Source organism: Prionailurus viverrinus, chromosome C1 (genome assembly GCF_022837055.1).
Source record: "Prionailurus viverrinus isolate Anna chromosome C1, UM_Priviv_1.0, whole genome shotgun sequence".
Lineage (NCBI taxonomy): Eukaryota > Metazoa > Chordata > Mammalia > Carnivora > Felidae > Prionailurus > Prionailurus viverrinus.
In genome coordinates this window covers 32,750,640-32,771,646 of record NC_062568.1, presented here as the reverse complement: position 1 = coordinate 32,771,646, position 21,007 = coordinate 32,750,640, and the positions used below count along the sequence as shown (strand labels likewise).

General features: G+C 38.6%; 1 protein-coding gene across 2 annotated transcripts in view; it reads right to left on the bottom strand.

The window, feature by feature from the left end:
* Positions 1-9,045, bottom strand: part of BOLL (boule homolog, RNA binding protein) — a 43,296-nt gene extending 34,251 nt beyond the window's left edge. Inside the window, exons 1-4 of one of the 2 annotated variants that reach the window (XM_047870942.1) lie at positions 8,869-9,045; positions 5,138-5,281; positions 2,280-2,371; positions 316-370 (exon numbers count right to left, since the gene is read on the bottom strand). In XM_047870942.1, coding sequence (XP_047726898.1) covers positions 316-370; positions 2,280-2,371; positions 5,138-5,281; positions 8,869-8,889 — 312 coding nt within the window. In that variant the 5' untranslated portion in view covers positions 8,890-9,045. Of the gene's footprint in view, positions 1-315; positions 371-2,279; positions 2,372-5,137; positions 5,282-7,865; positions 7,952-8,868 lie in introns of those variants that run through there. The other variant, XM_047870943.1, reaches the window with a different exon arrangement.
* Between the last annotated feature and the right edge of the window lie 11,962 nt (positions 9,046-21,007).

The following is a 21,007-nucleotide window of genomic DNA, read 5'->3' as shown; positions in this document are numbered from 1 at the left end:
GCCAGAAGGAGAGAGAGAGAATGGCGAGCAGGCTTCACGCTCAGTGTGGAGGCTGACGCAGGGCTTGATCCCATGACCCTGGGATTATGACCTGAGCCAAAATCTAGAGTTGACCACTCAACTGACTGAGCCACCTAGGCGCCCTTAATCTTTTTTTAATTCAATTTTTTTGGAGACCAATGTCAATCTTAAGATGCAAATAAGTTAAAAATTTTTTTCTAGCAATTGATCATTGTACTGGAATGCTAATACTAAAACAAATATCCTAAAGGATTAGTTTCAAAAAAGGAAGTTGAATACATTAAGAGATCTTACCTCTTGTAAAATTTTTTGTGCATCTTCTTGTGTTTCAAAAGTGATGAAACCATACCTAAAAAAATGCATTAATTATTTTCTTTAGAACATTAGAGTTATACTAAGATTAATTTTTTTTCTTTTAAGCATGGGCCACTGTAGTAGTGAGCAGTTTTCTAAGGTGCCCAGCATGCAAAATTTAAGAGAATCATTCACAGCTTATCACTGTCACCTCCTCTTAGAGTCAGGACACCAAAAAAACAAAACAAAACAAAACAAAACAAAACAAAACAAAACAAAACAAAACAAAAAAAAAAAACAATAAACCAGGATCTGCAAACAGTTTCATCTGACTTGTATATAAGTCAGGAAAGCATGAAAGATTCAAGTTCTGGCTTACAAATTAGGATGCAATAAATTTTGGTACAGAGACATAATCACCTTTTAAAATAATAGAAGTTTGGTTTAAATAGGAATCAGAGTAGGGAAAAAAATTTCAACACAAAATTTTTTTAAATTGGTAAATGTTTATTTATATGGATGTATTATTATTAGCACATCTAAACTGATAATGCAATTACTAGTATTTCCCAAAGACAAATAAAAAATATGTACATCCCAGACTTTCTACCTGCTGTTTGCATGGATAATTGTTACCTCCAGAGTACAATTCATATAATATTCAAGATACAAATATATTTTGAATGCAATGTCCAAAAAGCCAAAACAGATAGACAAAAAGATATGAAAGAGATAAAACAGTATATCCCCCTGCCAAGCATAATTTCTACTTAGGTAACTCAAGGAAACTAGAGTAGTGTTAAATATCTTGACTATTTTCTTCAAGTCATAGTTACTGTATTATATAAAAAGTTTCTTCCTCTAACAAAGAATTTCTCTTTTTCTATTTGCCCAAACATTAAACAAGGATTAAGGAAATACTTTCACACTAAATTTTTGATAGAACACATACACCACCCAGTGGAAAAGGCGTAAAATACAGTTTACATATCTATGTTTTTAGTGGTAAAAAATGGATATTACCAAAATATTGCAAATTCTATTAACCAAATACAAGAGCTACAATCTCACTTCTTCCTAATACTATTTGTCAGTCTGAGAAGTATCTCATTTGTTTAAAAATAACATCTCTCCAGGAACCCATCTCTTCCAAAGTGCTCACTTGACATTCTTACAAGTTGCTTCCCTCTAGTAGAATTTTCTATCTACCTTGTTAGTCCTTTCTCTTATGTATGTCCTGCCTCTCTTTCAAGAAAATAGACATAATCCTTCACTGATCTCCACTGTCTTACCCATTTTTTTCCCATGGATATTTTGTTTTATTTTTTAAAATTTTATTTTTTATTTTTTAAAATTTACAACCAAGTTCTGTCTTACCCATTTTAACTTTGCTATCAAACTTCTTAAGTAAGTACACTATGTAAACTACCTCTTCTCTGAGATTTGGCTTTTGTATAAACCAGTCCACTGCAATAGCTCTAAGGTCGTTAGCCATTTCTAGACAAATCCTCCTGATTTCTTCTCAATTTTTATTCTCTTTGGCAATTAAAAATCATTCTCTTTAGAGTTATATTTCTCAGGTTAGTTCCTTATCTCGTGTCTAAAGCAGGCACACAATTCCAAGAGCATCTGATTCCTTTAGCTTCTGGTTCCTTAGCTACTGGACATTAGTTACCCAACATTAAATGCTTGCTACATAACATTGAATAGTTCCTCAGCCAATGCAAGAATAGCTTCCTAACAAATTAAGGAATATTATAGTGTCCTCCCCCATGCCAAAATACACACACACACACACACACACACACACACACACACACAATGCAGATTAAAGGCAAGAAGAAAGAAGAGAGCATGAAATTCTCTTTTTAAAAAATGGAATCAAAATAAGTTAGCATACCAAATCTAGTAAGCCAATAAAAATACAATTGTTAATTCTATGTACTATCTATAGCAATACTAACCCTTTGGACACTCCAGCTCTGTCATTTACAATCTTCACTTCTTTTACAGACCCATACTGGGAAAAAAATTTTCTTAAATCATTTTCATTTGTCTAATGGCATAAAAGGAAAACACAAAAAATTGCTTTTAATAGCTTTTAATGGCTTTTAAAATATCCTCTAATTGCTAAAAAATGAAACAAGTCTTATGCTTGTTTTGGAGATAGAAAAGATTGTAAACAAATAGTAATATAAACGTAAGAATGCCTCTCAGCATAAAAACAGTATATAAAACCACTAAATTATTAAAACCAATGTAAATACATTGCTTTATGCAGTAACTATGATGTTAAACTATTATAATCAATGAAAAAAATTTAAGCTGAATTGCTTTAAAAACAAAAAGAAAGTTCACTCATATTTAAAGGAACTCTTGTTGGCCAGTTAAAAAAATAACTTGAATTAGGCACGGCTATAACTATAGTAAGGGCATATTACTATTGGTTTTTGTGGCTCAGAGAGGCCCATGGTCATGGCAGTGGAACTAAGTTGTTGGTGTATACCAGTCCCTCTATTTTAATCAGCAGTCTCCAGGAACAATAAGGTCTTAGGAAAGGAATACATTTCTAAAAGTACTTGAACTCAATTTGTGATGTCAATGAAGTAGCTACAAGATTTAGAGTTTTTAGATAGTTTATCTGTACTCAACATACATTTCAGCTAAATAATGACATCATAATATTCAAAATAAAAATTTGAATCATCATTGGACTATAATACACAAGATATCTACAAAGATGGTTTTAACTGCAGTAGTCTCATAATACACTCATTTTATCTTTTCCTACAATATTCACACTAAATTCATTGTAATTTCATTTTCTGGTTCAGGTATAACTACCCCATGGAAACTTTAAATATCTTTAGAAAAGAATTTCTTTATATACACAGAAAAAGGCATGCCCAACAGCAGTGTGATGCCTCTTATATACATTATCAGGTTTTAGTTGGTAGCCTACAGCCTGGTAAATTGGATGATGACAAATACTGAGATAATCTTAAGAATAACTCAATGCCTCTTATTTCAATAAACTCAAATGGAACCAATGCCAGAAGAATTTCTGTTAGAGATTTCAAAACAATTCAAACTATTCTCTGATAGAAGAACCACTAGTTCAATTTTGCAGCTCTACTTCCTAGTTGAAAAATAAGGAGACAAAGTCAAGATGATTAAGTATCAAGAGGGATGGGCTATAAGCTTCCAAAAAAGAAGAGTTTTAAAAAGTTTGACACTGTTTGCTACTACAGAAAACTATTTCCTTGTTGTCATTTGTCTATGGTTTTGGAAACGGTATAAGTATCAGGGAGGGAACCCTAGCCGTTACCTTAAAGGTACAACTGTGTTCTAACAATGGCCTCTTAAGTTCATAACGTAGCTGATAAAATTCAATAACCTAGAATAGCCTAACCATATGAATATTTCCATTTATTGATAATTTATTTAAAAATATACTAAGTGTTTATGATATAAATTAATTCTGAACAAAAATACTCAACTCGAATATTTATGGTCAGCCATTAATATTTTTCATAGAAACAGAAAATCTTTTTAAAAATTAGCATTTCATTAGAAATCATTTTTATTCATGTTTAGTGAACCAATGACATACTTGCTTAAAAATCATTATTTTAACAAATACACAAATACAGTATGTGTATCATTTCTCTTGGGAAGAAAAAAGTATTTTCATCCAAATTGCAAAAGATTGATTATAGGGAAATAGTGAGTAATAAATGTCAAATTTATTTGACACATCTTTGGCACAAAGATTTTTTTTAATTAAGAAAGACAACTATCCCTGTAATTTTCAATATAGAATATGGAAACTTGGAAATCTTTCTACATATCCACTTAGAAGTAAGGATATTCCACTTAAAATAGCATGCAGACCTTTCCTATAGGTGTTTACTACTACCTCCCAAATGGGGGTGCTAAAACATCTCACAAACTAAGCTTCTCTGAAAGAGTGGAATGACTGATTACATTATTAAAGTGTATTAATGTTAAGATGTTTTATTCTGACACTTTTTTTTTTGTGAGCAGATGCTAAATTAGATGGCGGAAAGCAATTTTGATGGAAGTTTAGGAGGTTATTCAATAGGAACTTGAGAGTAAAGTTGGGATAAAGAAACAAATTCATAGGACTAAATTTTGTGTTTTTTAAAAAAATTGCGGTTTTTTTTGAAACTATTACCATGCATTATTTTTTTTTTGGAGTATGACATAATAAAGTATAATTAGTGTGGTATGGTGAAATAAGGAATATGGAACTATGAGTCAAAATAGTGGGATTCTGGGGCGCCTGCGTGGCTCAGTTGGTTGGGAGGCCGACTTCGGCTCAGGTCATGATCTCACGGTCCGTGAGTTCGAGCCCTACGTCGGGCTCTGTGCTGACAGCTCGGAGCCTGGAGCCTGCTTCAGATTCTGTGTCTCCCTCTCTCTCTGACCTTCCCCCATTCATGCTCTGTCTTTCTCTGTCTCAAAAATGAATAAACGTTAAAAAAAAAAAATTAAAAAAAAAAACAAAAAAACCCCCCCAAAAAACCAAAATAGTGGGATTCTAGTCTTCACTCTGTCACGAAGAAGCTAGGAGCCTACAGATATATCAGTGAGCCTCAATTTCCTTGTATGGGAAATTACACATATTCTTTTTAACCAACACTGGTATTGAAAAGATTCTTTATAATAAGACAATGTGAAACCTACTAATCATTATGGAAATAGCAATTGTTATTTTTGCAGTTGTACAAAAATTTTCTGAGAAATAAAATAACTTCTAATGCAAAAAATACACTATGTTACATGCATAAATAGGTACCTTAAAGTCAATTCCTCCTACAAAGATGCGATTAGGGATCACTGTTCCATATCTTGGGGCACTTGTTGGGTTATTCAAAGGCACAGGTGACACAGGATTAGGGGATGGAGATAATGAATCTGTTTGCGTCTGATTTGATGTTTGCTGTAAAATAAAATTCTTTTAAACTTTTAGCATTGGGTAGAAGTTTGATGCAGGCTGAAAACAATATCTTTCAAAAAGATGAGTCATTTAGACAAAATGTAATATTTTAGACTTTAATTTTAGTCTAATATTATGAAGACTATAATTAGAACTAATACTTTTTTTGGAGCAATAAAAATATGGGAAATGTAGAATCTACTCCACTACAGAGAAAATCTTAATTACTTAAAATGTTTCTGTGAATTATTATTAAATATACAATTTAAATACTATAAATATTGAGGAATATTAAACTCAAAAAATAGAAAAGCATCCCTGAAAGCTGGGAACTGGCTTTGTTCTGGCATTGTTAGGAGTTGGCCTCGAACTCACAGCTAGGCTATGGTTGTTCTCTTGTTAACAGGCATTAGGCAAAGTTACTCTGTGATTGTGATGGATCACAACAAAAACAAGACCATTCCATAACCATGTCTGAACTCTGACAAAAACAAAAGCATTGTCCAAACCATAAGAATGACCAAACAGCCCTCTATTCTGGCTGATATGTATAACTGCTCCATCTTTATCAATCACAGCTTTGGCTTCAATCTATTTTTCTTGCCTTCTAGATAAGAATTAGTAGAATTACTCCCACTTTCTGACAACATGCATCTCACAGTAAAGCCGTTCTTCCTTAAACCCTATCTAAAAAGAGCTTAACACAAGTCTAAATCCCATAGTAAGTTCTTTTCTAGCACCCTCTTACCAAAAGGCTCCATGGTGTATGCTCTTCCTTGTGGCAACAATTCAATACACCCAACTTTAGTGAACTACAGTATGTTCCTGGTAGTCTTTGGCTAAAGGGCACTGACAAGTTGATAAATTCTGACATTCAAGTTCACTGTTTTTTAACTCTAAAGTCAAAGTTTTAAATGCACTTGTCAATTTGAAGATTGAACTGATTTTGTAAAGAAAAAAGAAATTTACATACCTATATCTCATAGGCATAAATTTTTATACCAAAGATTGAACTCAGTACATACATGTTCATAATTCTACGTTGGGGGCCTAATTTAGATTCTAATAAACATATATTAACATATATGCCTTTGCACAATGGCAAGATGGTAAGCTCTTACCTACATCTGAAAAAAACAAGACTTGAGAATAGAATTTTGAAGAGAAACCAATTTAAGCACTTGCTAATTATTTTCCTTCTGGGAACGTTAAACAGGCTTCTCAGACAGTCTAACGTACTAAATGAGTATGCTTCAAAAATCTTGGTTTCAGAATTTCAATTCTCTGAGAAACAAATACATGAAAATGAATTTCCAACATAGATAATGGAGTTGTTCTTTTTCATAGTTGCTCTCCTGTCTCACTTAATTGGCCAATAAAACCATGATCCCTAAGTCAATCCTTCAAGATATACAGAGAAATGACTAGGCCAGTAGTGACGACAGGGCTACAGGCTGGACCTCATTGCGTTCTATTCTGCATCTAGTGTTAAGGAGGAACAACACAAATTCCTAAAAAGGGAGTTCATAAAAACACCTATTAACCCACAGAAAAATCATCACATTTAATAACTGCTATGTTGTAGTTTCCAATTAAAGAAATTGGGGAACCAATCTTAAAAGCATTCTCTCTGGGCATTTGGAGGTTATTTGTAACTTCAGTCACTTTACTTCTAGGATGTAGTGCAGAGAATGATGATTTGGGGATGCTTAGTTTTATTTTTCAACTGTGGATTTGCATTGCTAGAGATAATAGCATAGCTCTAGTAGATACAATCTTGTCTGATTACAGATTGTAAAATTTTAAAAATCAGTCTTCATGAAATTTTCTTCTGAAAAACAAGTTAGACAGATGAATTCATTTGTTCTCCAATTTGTTTAAATAAAAGTCATTCCATTATTTTTCACAGAGAAAGGACATGAACAAAAGTGAACAGGTGCTTTATTTCCAATCTTGAGAAACTAGTTAGATGATACCGAGAAAGGAAAAACATCAACTTTTTATATCCTGTTCATTTCATTCTCATTTCTAAGGCTCCTGCTGTACTGTGGGTTCCTACTGCCTTATTTTTCTTCTTACCACTTATCACTTTCCAACATACTGTATAGTTTACATATGTTTATTGCTTACCACTTTCCAATGTAGTGCAATGTTCATATGGGAAGGGATTTTGCCTATTTTGTTCACTGATCATTTAAAGTGGAGATGGTACATAGCAGGTGTTCAATAAATAATTTGTTGAACAAACGAATGAGTCACTTCTCCCTGCTCATGATATCCCAACCATTAGGCAGAGGGTTTAAGAATACAATATGAAAAGAACCTAGAAAATATCTTAATGTTAGTAGTGACAAGGCTTAAGCAGAAATATCTCAATTCCTCAGAGAAGGTTGGCGATGCACTGAGCTAATAAAGCCTCAGATTCCACCGGCAATAATTTTGCAAATGTATGAAAAGCACTTAGGCAGGTGTTGTTAGATTAGAAGTAAGGGTTCTTAGTTTAGCAAAACTTCTAGCACTAAAGAGTTTATTAAAAATTTCCTTCAAAGTAATGTGCCCTCACTGCCTCCATCCCTTGAGAATTAACCTCGAAATCTATCATCCACTTTGCCAGCGAAGACAACGGGAAGAGGGCAGGCTAACCGTCGCAGTCAAGGCCTCGAAGCTCCTTCCCCTCCGAGGCCAGCAAGCTGAGGCGCTGGAGGATATGGCCGCTGCGACAATTTCCTCGGGTTCTCTCGGGTCATCGTGAACTTGGGCACTGACACGAGGATCCACCCCCTCCCCACCAAAGTGCGGGAGGGAAAAGAAGGCCAGCCAGCGAGAAATTTTGACCCGCAAACCCGCCAGCAGCAGTGGCTGGAACCCTCAACGGCACCGACCCGACGGTGGCCTCGAGCGTCGGCAACAACTCGGCACTCACGTGGCGCGCGCTGATTGGCTGCCAGAGGGGCAGGGGCGGGGCACAGTGGCACCTCGCCTCAGCGCCTCAGCTCCTCAGGCCTGCTTCGTCTCCCGCCCCTCCCCCACCCGGCCCTCAGCGTCTCGGGCGCACACCCGGTATTAAAGTGTCCGGGTCCGTCCAGGGCCACGGTGCCCCACCCCTCCCTCCAGGTCTCTCCGGCCTTCCGGTCCCCACTGACTAGCCAGGGAAAGGCGGTGTCAGCCGCCCTGGCAATCCCTTGTGGTGGGCGTCTGGGCGGAGTCCGGCCTGATCAGGCGTCAAAGACGGTGCCGAGCCCGGTTTCGGCGGGAAAGCTGTTTTTCTAGCCCAGCCCCGCCTGTTGTACAGGACCCGGCCACCCGCCGCCTCCTGAAACCTTCCGGCCATTTCCGAGGTCCCCCAGCCAGCCTACACCCAGTCCTGGCCCGGTGGTCCCACCTTCCCGACCCCACGACCCGACCCGACGGGGCCTGCAGGGAGGCCGCTCTTCATGGTGGTCGATGGGGCATCCTGTCCACATTTCTTCCCGAAAAAATAGCGGGCGTTTGGGCCCTAGACTTCACAATTCCAGCCCCTCAGGAACGGAGTCCACGTTGCTCCTTCCCCTTGCTATCCCGGGGCCTGAGGCCCTGACTGCCGTACTCACCGCCCCGGACTCGGTCTCCATCTTCCTCTACGCTCTTCAGAACCCAGGGGAAAGGATCAGAAACCTGAAGTTTGAAAGCACCTTCACACCAAGGAAGCAACACCACGTTTCCCGACGGACACTCCCCCTGGCGGCGACGGCGGCAGTGGCAGCTGCAGGGGCGCAGGCTCGGACCCGGGACCTGAACCTGCCACCCGGTAGGGGGGGGGGGGGGGTGGGGAGGAGCAGGCGACGTCGCCTCGGGCGGCGGGGCGGGCGGGCGCAGCAAGCCGGGAAGCGGCGCGGGCGGGCGGTTTCGGCTGTGGCCCGTGGTCGCGGAGCTGGGCCGTCTGGGGAGGGAAGAGCGTGCAGCAAGTCGGGGCGGACGTGTGGTGTGCAGACGAGGGCTCGGCTCTGGGGCCACTCTCGCCTGCTTTCGGACGGCTGGGGAGGAGAGAGCGAACGGTTATGCAAAGCACCATGCACACTTTCCTCTCTTCTCCCCTTTGGAGGAAAGTCGGCGTCTGGGACTGGTGGGTTTCGAGAGGTTGACGTGACCTCAGGCTTTACTAAGCAGCAAGAGGCCGGTTGAGGGGTGACTTCGGAAGGCTGGTGCAGGGCCAGGAGGACGGTTTCCAGAGTCAAACTCTGACCCCCCGGGCCTGACGCGCCAAACTCGGGGACTCCCGAGAAGCCTGGGACTCCGCGCTGCACCTGTTGTCGCCGTCACTCAACCCCGCTAGCGGGCGGGGCGGCGCGGGCGGCTTGGCCGGGACCCGCCGCGCAGCCCAGCCTGGGCCTCGGCGCCCGTCACAGGCTGGCGCCCGGAGCAGCTCCCGCGGGCCCCTCGCGGCTGAGCACCGCCCGGCCGGCCGCAGCAACAACCTTGGGAGCCGGTCTGCGACGAGGCCACCCGCTCGCCAGAGGGGGTGAGCACTGTGCGGCTTGACTGGAGCGGCTCCGGCGGCCTTGGGATAGCCTTTGAAAGAGTACTTTGTAAAAAATATCTGTGACAGGTAGCTGAGAGTTCTGTATATCGCCGCTATAATGCATAATGTAATATTATACACACATATATATGGTATATACATATATAATATATAAGCAGTATATAATATATAATCAAGTTGTAAATAATTACAACTAAGTAAACATGTAGTAATGCTGATGATTATTGCACCTACCATTTATCAAGAATTCATTTTGTGCCAGCCACAGTGCTTTGTAATCAATATCATTTCATTGTTCTCACAGAAACCCTTCAAATAGATACTACTGTATCTATAGATACAGAGCTAAAGCTATAAGAGATTTAACTATAAGAGCTAAAGAGCTAAAGCTCTTAAGAGCTAAAGCTATAAGAGATTTAACTGGGATCTCTCTGACGATTCATGAGCTTAACCATTAAAAAAATGAAAAAAAAATTGTTTTTAATGTTTTATTTATTTTTGAGACAGAGAGAGACAGAGCATGAACGGGGGAGGATCAGAGAGGGAGGGAGACACAGAATCCGAAGCGGGCTCCAGGCTCTGAGCTGTCAGCACAGAGCCCAACGCGGGGCTCGAACTCACGAACCATAAGATCGTGACCTGAACCGAAGTCGGATGCTCAACCGACTGAGCCACCCAGGTGCCCCTAAAATTTTTTTTAAAAAATATTTATTTATTCTTGAAGGAGAGAGAGAGCGAGCAGAGGAGGGAGACCCAGAATCTGAAGCAGGCTCCAACGCTCTGAGCTGTCAGCACAGAACCCAACTCCGGGCTTCAGCTCATGAGCAGTGAGATCTTGACCTGAGCCAGAGTCCGATGGTCGACTGACTGAGCCACCCAGGTGCCCCATGAGCTTAACCATTTTGACATGTGCTTTTAAAAAGTTAGCCATAACAACTATTAAAAATGACATTAATAATAACTTTTGTACTCTCTGTTATAAAAGTTTGTGTTATTTTACTTTAAAGATAAACGTTTAAAAATATGCAGTATGACTTAATTTGTAATCTGTACAGAGATTAGCTCTTCATATTATTTACCAAAAATAAAATGGGAAGCATAATTTTTTCACTGAATACAGTTATTCAGCATTAGTTTTGCATGCAATTTAAGCTCATTTTAGGTTTTAGTTTCTGTGGAAGCAGAAAAGACAAACCTATTCAAATTAATACTCATATTCTAGAGCAAAATAGTTTTGCTCTTCAATAACAGAACTGATTTTGGGTTTTTTTTTTTTTCAATAGTAATGATGGGTGTGAGTAGTTATTACTATCCCCTCTTTTGCCCAAGTCTTTAATTGGCTGAAAACCCTTCCTTTTGAAGACTGTCTTCACCATAAAAGGTGTTCAGTGTGTAATACACAAATTAATCAACACAATTTAGGGGATATTAACTGTATTTCAAGGCCCCTGTTAGGTACTAGGGGGATATACTGTATTTACAGTAGATAATTATTCTGCTTCTCTTTTCATTGTTAAAGCAAAAGGAATTTTTGGTTTTAAAATTTGGATAAATCATGTAAAAGTATACAATTCAACTAGTAGACATTATAGAGTTCCTATTGTGTGTAGGACCTAATATTAGGCTGTATGTTATGGGAGATAGGAGGATGAACAAGATCAAATCCTCATCTTGCGTGTTTTTCAATCTAGAAGGGGAGAAAAGACTACTCAAAAACAGTAATGACACCTAAATATGCTTATAATTAATAAGACATAAGCAGAACAGGATAAGTGATATATGAACTGTGATCAAAGATCTATGGGAGCATAGAGGACCATATAGTGGAGCACAATGTCCAAGGCTGGGTAAAAGCTCCATCAGAACTGATATTCTGGTCTGGGTGGGAAGGTGAAAGGAAAGATACTGAATCCCTGTCATCTATTCAGCATTAGGCTAGGCTAAGCACATTCTTTTTTAGTCTTTTTAGTTACCATTCTTGCTTGCTTTCTCTCTCTCTCTTTGGAAATCTAAGCCTTGGAAAGCTAAAAGTGACTCAGGTAGTTACATTGTTAGTAACTGGTAGATACAGTTTTCAAAACTTGGTTCTATTTGACTCCATTTGCCCATGCATAGTGTACTCTGCCATGTTATTTATACCGTGGTAATGACTTAGAATTTTATTCTGGAGACTTTGCAAATAAAGGGCCATTGAAGGTTGTTGAATCAGGAAGTTAGAAAATCAGAGCCAAAATTTATATTCTCAGATTAGAGGAACAGTTTTTAAAAGACTGGAAACAGAATTGAGTCAGGTGCATACTACTCTAGTGAAAAATAATGGGGACCTAAACAAAAGTAGCAGCTCTGAGAATAAAATACTGGGAAAGGGTTAAGGAGAAACCAGAGAAGAACTGAAACTTGGACGTGGTGATGATGGGGAGGGGTTGGTGAGGATGGTTCAGAAGTCTCAAGTTTCAAATCCTGGAGATGTCATTGACAAAGATAAATATAAAAGTGCAACACATAACAAATTGCAAACCTAATATCCCATTTGCTTATATTTTCGGCCAGCATCCCAACATCTCTCATCTTTTTCTTTCACACAGTCTGCTAAGAGTATAGTTCCTGTTTCAGAGATTTACCCAAAGCTGCCTTCCCTCTTGCTTGCCTTCCATTACTGGCAGTTTTCCCATTACTGCCTCTTGAGTCTTCTAGCCACAGATTCTAACTCCTAATATCTATTTTAGGCAGTCCTTTTCTCAATAACCCTTTGGATGTGTGCTCTAGCTTATAGGCCTAGATAACCATTTGTGGGCCCCCTGTGGACCAGGCTTTACCCTAAGGCAGGGTCTATGGCTATGATGAAGATGCGGTTCTTGCTCTCCAACAGCCTGTGGTCTAGTGCCAGAAGGAGCTAAGTAAATAGAAAGTTCATACATTCAATGTAGCAGTAGAAGAGTTGCCAAGTGCAGAGATAGCCCAGACCAGGAGTGACTTGGTAGAAAAACATGAAAAGTCATGTTTAGAAGATGCCTCTACTTCCATTTTATTTCTTTCTAGTTCCCAAGTCTATTAACCTGTTGTTGTGTTTTGGAGGATGATCAGATGCTTTCTTTTTCTCTGTGATGATTGGATATTTGAAATGGGAGAGATGAGGGATAGGATGTTTATTTATTTATTTATTTTTTATTTTATTTTACTATTATTATTTTTTAGGGGTAGAATTTTTAAAAATCTGCCTTAAGGAAGCAAAGAGTCCAGTGCAGATCTTCTTTTCCTTTACAGAGTGTAATACTTACATTTAGAGAGGGTGTTACAGAGCTAGTCTAGACTGAAACAGTAACTGATTTATTGGAAAATTCCTTATAAAATTCTTTTATTTGGTTATGCTGTTTACTTTGAGCAACTATTTAGATACAAGAGTATACAATATAGAATTGACTGTTCAAGATAAGGTAGGAGCTCAGTAAATAGTTATAAAATAAGAGACTAAATGAATAGGCAACCCTCTCTCCACTTTCCATTTTCTCCCCACCCCTTACCATTTTACTCTTACTTCTGAAATAAGAGTGAAAAACAATCATTGTCAGAGAATCTTTTTCTTGATCTACTTACACAAGTATGGTTTAATAATTCTGCACGTTTTCGGTTGCTTTTTAGGGGAAGACCTTGTGTTTGGAACATCCCACCTGCAAAATCCTTTGAATATTCACAGATAATCCTTAAGAGCAAATGACACACCATTTACAAAAATAAGACCTATGAAGTAAGACTTCAGTGTAAGAATGATTGTCCTGAACTTACTGTCCACTTGTAGATTCAGGCCTTTGCCTTGGCTTGCCCCTTTATTTTACCTTTACTTGCTCTCACCTTCTGACCACCAACTGCTGTTTTTTTTTTAACCTCTTTCCATTGTTATTTCATCCTTAGATTTTATCTTTCTGGGAGGAAAACATTTTCATCAACCCTTTTAGGGTCCCTGGCTGGGTCTGAAAATTAAACTGACAGTGATTAACAGGACAAAAGCATACAAATTTTACTGAATTTTTACATGTACATGGTGGTCTTCATGAGGGAAGGAAGACCTAAGAACTGGCCAGAGTAGGAAGCTTTTGCATCTTTTGGACAAAGAAACAATAAATTTATGAGTAATTGACAAGACAAAAGGGTTTAGGCTAGAGATAGTAAATGGTGAAGAAATAACTAGAAAGGTAAGGGTTAGTTTATCAAGGTTAGTCTGAAGATTCCTCTGGTGCCCTGTCTCTGGGCTGATAAGAGTCTGTCTCCAGTAAAAGAATTTATTTCCTGCCTTTAGGCAGAAAAGGGGAACTTTTTCTGTGTTTACTGCTTCTTAATTGCTTTCAACCCCAAATAATTAGTATGTCAAAGAGGCATGTTTTGGGGTGACATATTCTGGTTTACTTCATATACATGAGGTGTTTTCACAGGTACTATCATGACATCTCTTAATTCATGTTTCTCCTACCCATAGGTGTCTTGGCAATACTTCATGTCCCTAATGTCCTCCTATTCATGACGTTTCAAACATCTTTGTGTAAACATTTCTTTAATTGTCACTTGTCCACTCCTCCAGCAACTATGTTGTTTTTGAGTAGTGAGCAATTGTTGCCTTGGTGCACTCTTATCTTTTGAATCTAAGAAAGGCCACCATGTACCGTTGCATTGGTTACTCAGTACATAAGGGTATCTGGCCAAAGGACTAGCAGGCTAAGATCCAGCTCTTGCTGCTCCACTCACAGAACCATGTAGCCACAGGCCCCTCCATTCAATGGGAGTGCCTTTTTCCAGTTCATAAAAAGATGCTGAATGTACTGGTGGCAGTCCTACCTAATTATAGCTCCTGCACCATAAGATGGCATCAAGAAACACTGGTTTATGTTCATTGTGTTTTACTATCATATTCTTAGACATCGGTGACTCCTTGACATTTGGAAAAACCTTTCATCTTGGTAAATGCTGCAAGTGGGTTCCTCAGGAAACAGACTCTGAGATTTGCATGCAGTGGTTTTGGGGAATCTTGAGTTTGGGAACAATACCTGAGAAGAAGGAGGGAAGCAGGGCTGGGCAGAAGAAGTTGAATTGTGATTTTTGCAACAGAGTCCCAGCAATCCTAGGATGACCTTCAGAGTTGTCCCTAGAGACCAGGGTTCCCCTCCCCACTGCATCCCATATCCCCAGGTACCCATCCATAGACGTTGGATGCAGGCTGCTCTCAGAGAGGAGTCAGGACTTTAGACAAGATTCTCTTTGGCTGAGCGCAGTTTCTGGAGAGGGACTCAGCTGAGAACAGCCCACACTCCCAGCATCTGGTGGAATAATGGCTCGGTCCTCAAGGGGGATTTGGGCAAATGACAGCATATACAAAAGTGAGTTCATAACCGGCGAATGACTTTTTCTCTATGATAGGGTTAAGCAGGTTTTTAACACTTGCTTTTGGTTGAAGGAAAGCATGACAAAAACAGAATAACTCCAGGAAAAATTTAAACTTGTTTTTTCTTAGAGAGGGTACCTCAGAGATTGCACGTGGGACAAATACCAGGAGCATAGATCTGGTAACCTAAGACTGTGACATTGAAAGTTTAGGTTGCAATTGTGTTTAATGATTGCAGGCTAAAAAACAACTTTCTGTGAGTTTGCCTTCTGTTGGTTCTGTGCTCAAGAAAATATCCGTATTGGTCATCATTGGGGAAATATAATTAAAACACAAAGTCATTTCCCAATTCAGAAAACCTCTCCACAAAGATATAGAGACAGAAACCAGTTTCATCGTTAAATAAGCATGAAATCTGTGGTGCACACCTCAGGCAATTGACTAAGACATTGCAAAGACACAACAAAGAAAGGAATCTCACCCATTTATATTGCCAAGCAGACATAACCCATTGCATCACACATAGCTCACCGTAACCTTACTAGTGATTGGGGTCACCATCTTATTGGCTTTAACCAGAGGAAAAACAAACTTCTCATATCTTTATAACAGGAGGTAGTTTTGTGAACTGGAGCAAGGCAAACACCAAAGTTAGGCTCTTATTCTTACTGGAACTGGGAAATAGAACTATCTTTCTTAATGTTTGCATTTCAAAAAGATGGTTTTTGAGGAAACATTCTTGAGTTGTGATACTGGCAAGATGCCTAGTTAGCCATTATAAAGGTTTACATACATGTGAAAAAGAGAAAGAAATTCTAGAAAAAAAATGGGGGGGGGGAGATGGGGAAGTCTTTTTCCTTATTTCTACCAGGAGAATTAAGCCTATTTTTTTTTAAAGAATCTCTACACCCAACATGGAGCTCAAACGCACAACCCCCAGATCAAGAGTTTCACGCTCTACCAATTGAGCCAGCCAGGCACCCCAAGCCTATTATTTTTAATCTGTATTTGCTCTTACATTATATATCTGGATCTCTTTAAGGTTCTGTCTTCCCGAAGCACTGAAACATTTTAGAAGCAACTAAAATTCAAAGCTATTATTTAAACATCTGGAGTAGGAAGAGAAGTGGAGTAGCCAGAAAGGAAACCAGGAAAGAGCCATGGCCACATGTGCCAAAAAGCCTGCATCCTATTCTGCTGGTACTGGGAGGGCAATAAAGCTTTGTAATGGGGAGTCAGACTTGTAGTTTAGGTAAATTCCTCTAGCTACAATGTGGAGGGAGTGTGGATATTTGAACATGCTACAAGGTCACTATAATCAAATTAATATGGCATTGAATGGGAATCAGAACAGATAACCTAGAAGCAGATTGAAGTACATGTGAGAATTTAACCTATGACAAGAGGAATAATTCAATTCATTGAGAAAGAATAGATTATTTAAAGAAGAAAATAAAAGCAGCCCAGCATCTTATTTAAAAAATTTTATGTAAATTCCTGTATATACATATAAGATAAATTAAAAAATGCAGTATAGAAAGACCAAACATGTTAAAAAAAATAAAATTCTTCTAAGAAAATGTAGGAGATTACACATACAACCTAGGGGTTGGAAAGTGCTTCTTAATGCTGAAAAGAAGAGAGACATATTGGATTATATGAAAATTAATATAATGTAGATACCATAAACAAAGTAATAAACAATAGTTCTGGAAAAAATACTAAAGCAGATGACATAATAAGGATAACATCTATAATATACTGGTTGGGTTCTCTGAGAAGCATTTGGAGTTAGAGGTGAAAAATTAATTGGAAAGTAACACATGTGGAGGGACAATGGAGGAGCAGGATTGGGCAGGAGGAGTTCAGATACAGACATGACAAAATCTCAAACAGCCCAAGGGGCAGCTGGAACAATGATTGCCTGTTGGAGGAGTCCTGCCATGTTGGAAATGGCTAGGGTCCACTGGCTGGAGATTGCCCAGAGAATAGAAGAGTTTGCTCTTAACTATCAACACCGAACCAATTCACTGGCAAGGGGCCACCCCAAGAAGAACATGACCTTGGTTCAAAAGTTGAGGTGAACCCTGAGTACTTGAACAGGTGAAGGCTGTCAGTGAACCATATGCCTTGAAGCTGGAGAGTGAGCCCTTTACTGAAGCAGGGTCTCAGTGTGGCATCTCTGTGTTTGCTATAGAATTCTTACAAACTAAGAAGAAAAAGGCATACAGTCCAATGGAAAATTAGGCAAAGCACATGTGCAGACGGTTTACTGAAAACTGAGTCCAAATGACCAAAAAACGTTTGAAATGATGCTTGGTAATCTGGAAAGTAAAATTAAAATAACAATGGAATCTAATTTTATGCCTATAAGATAGGCAGAAATTAAAAAGAACTACAATATGTATTAAGAGGAAATGTAAAGTATTTTGATTCTTTGGGAAATCAATCTAACATTATCTATTAAAATTAAAAATACATACATCCTTAGGCCCAAAAATGCTACTTTTGGGAATTTATCTGATGGAAATTAAACAATTGGTTCATAAAAATGTGTACAGAAATGATAATTACAATGTCATTAGTAGTGGTGAAAAACTAGAAATAAGCTGAATACACCAAATAGAGCAATGACTAACCAAATTATGATATATCTATACCATGGGATATTTGCATTTATTTAGAAGAATGAATGAGTAGATGTTGCAGATGAGGTGGTGGGATTCTTACCAGGTATTGTTGAATGAGAAAAGGAAAATGCAGAAAAGTATGTATAAAATATGTCTTCCCACCTCTTCTCTTTTTAGTAAAGCTAACGATGACAAACACACATGCTTTCTCTCTCTCCCTCTACACACATACGCGCGCACGCGCGCACACACACACACACACACACACAAATGTACACTAAAGCTGAAAAGATGCGTTAACTTGGCAACTCAAGTTGTTAATTTGAGTTACCTTCAAGGAGTGGAAGAGTTGATGTGGGTGGAGGAGGAGAGAAGTGTTCAAGACAGGTAAAAGAAAAAAAATTATACCAAAAGAATATGCATATGCTCACATTTATGCTGTCATTTCTAAATCTAATAAGAAAGGCAGAATCAGGGGCTTACATAATTTATAGGAAAGAAATAAATGGAAAAATATGTCATTGAAATAGAACAAACTATACACAATTTTTGGAAATCCAAAATTTTTTAGTTTTTACTAGTTTAGTAGATGCCAGGGGTGTTTATTTGCTGTATAAATCAAATAGTATCCAGTCATATGAACCAATAGCATTGTTGTAGAAAACATAGGGGTTTCAGTGAACTTATGTATCTGTATCAGTCAGGAGAAACTCAGTAATACTACAGTAAAAGAGCATCCCAAAATCTGAGTGGCTTGCCACAGAGGTTGTCTTCTTGTTCGTGTTACACATCCATCGTAGATTGGCTTGAGCTCTGCCCCATGCCATTTTCACTTAGGATCTGACTAATCTTTGGTAGAGGAAAATAAGATCATGGTTAAGCATACACTGGTTCTTGAAGCTTCTGTTCAGAAGGGGCTCTTTCACTCATCTTTCATTGGCTAAAGCAAATCACATGGCTGAGCCTGCTGTCAGTGGTACGAGGAGGCATAAACTCTTCCACAGGGAGAATTAGTGAACATCCCCCTGAGTTTGAAGATTGTCTTTAAATTTTTTTTAATGTTTATTTATATTTTGAGAGAGAGAGAGAAAGACAGACAGAGTGCGAGTTGGGGGAGGGCAGAGAGAGAGGGAGACACAGAATCTGAAGGAGGCTCCAGGCTCTGAGCTGTCAGCATCAGAGCCTGATGTGGGGCTGATGGGAGGGGTGGAGGGGGGGTTGCTGGAACTCAAGAGCCGTGAGATCATGACCTGAGCCAAGTCAGAAGTTCAACTGACTGAGCCTCCCAGGCACCCTGAAGATTATCTTTAAAACAAAGAGTGTTAATGAAGTATTTCCATGTGAATCATACCTAATGGATGTCATTAATGATTGGTGAGTAAGGAGAATTAAGATGAGAAGTAAGAGAAAATACTTTTTTTCTAATTAAATAAATGCTATTTTTTTCATCTACTGGGTGTACAGGTAGAAGTACTCCTTTTGACTTTAGTTCCAATCACAGATCACACACCATTCTTTACATTTTCAGGAAACAAACAAACAAAAACCCGTTTAATCTGTACGTTGAAGACAAGAAAAATTAACGTAGATAGAAGGAGTAAGATTCTATTTTATCCATATATTTTATTTTTCTGAAGTTCAGAATTTATAGCAGTATGTTGATGAGAAATATAAAATCTATCAAAATCAGAAAAATATCCTTTCCTTTAGAAATAAGTCTAAAAATAATGATGTTTAATGCTTTTCCTCTGGAGTTTAAGTATTGCTCATAAGGAATCTTCCAAATGAATTCTGTCTGCAGCTATCGGTTTAGTTACTAAAATCCCATTTTAGTTAGGTGAAAATTTAAAGAAAGCTCTATAACCTCTCATTACACTAAATGTAGTATTGTCCAATGTTGCTTATTATCCCACTTTACAGTTTAAGTTAAATTTGAGTTCTTTGCTGCTGCTTAATATGTTAGATGATTCCTGCAACATGCTTCCCCCCATCTTTCAAAAACAATTGTGATATCATCTGAACATTTTCACCAGTACATTTTATATAGAACAGAGAATGGCAAACATCCCAAGTGTAGTTCAGCAGCTGTTGTTCCTCCTCTGTGGGTAAGGGAGGAAGCAGTTGTATCCATGGTGACCTATATGAGTCAGTGAGGGTGGGAACTGGGGGATTCTCACAGGGGTTAATGACCGAGCAAATGTTAGCAATCCAGCTTTCACTAGACATTTGGCCTCAAATGGAATTTTTTTTTAGGGACTCACATTCTATAACTTTTCATTTTGTAAAGCAGATAAACTTACATTATGCTTAATGAAAGAACTATGCACCTGAAAACTTACTGGGAACTAAAACTTACAGAAGAGACTGTACTTTATTCCTGTCTTCTATTTTAATTTAGAGCATGCATTAAAATTTTGTTTATTTAAATATTCCACTCTGCTTCTTCCTCTTAAAAGATTTGAGGTAGAATGCCACAAAGGCATATCAATAGGGTTAACCCAATAGGTATAAGGCTGATGATACATCATGACCAAAAGGAGTGGTTAGGGAAAGAAATATGATTCTTCATTCTCCTCCAAAAGGTCTTAAGATGCTAAAAAAAATTAGTAAAAAAACCCAAAAGATTTATATCTTGGCATAAATTGGAGAAAAACCCCCTACTATATGCAGATGAAGTAGATTTGGGGTATGTACCTGGATGGGGAGAGGAGGAGGAACCAAACCTGTATTTACTCCTGAATCCCAAGTGTTAGGCATTGTGAGTATGTTTCATTTGAAGAGGTTTCTAGTATAACTTCACACCTGGAAAAGATCCAAGTTGTCAAATAAGATAGAAAAAGAAGAGAAACAAGTTTTCATGTGGGCCTCGTTGGTGCCATTCCAGTGGTAGTTTTCATAAATGCCTCTGTGGTTTCTGCATTAGTGGGGAACATAATGATGACACGAGTTCCATCTCCAGGATCTATGTCAAAGTCAGTTAATACATAGAAAATAAATCAACACTGCCTATCTCATTTTATTTATTATTTGTTCAACACTGCCTATTTTAAAAAGACATTTGCCTTGCACATATAGACTTTCCCAGATGATTGGTCTGGGCTCCTAATACTGTATCTTAGCCTCATTGTCTGCATGATTCCAGAGAGGGCAGTGTTAATGGACAGACATCCAGGCATCCTGCTTTCATGAAGGTAGTAGAGGTTTCCCAA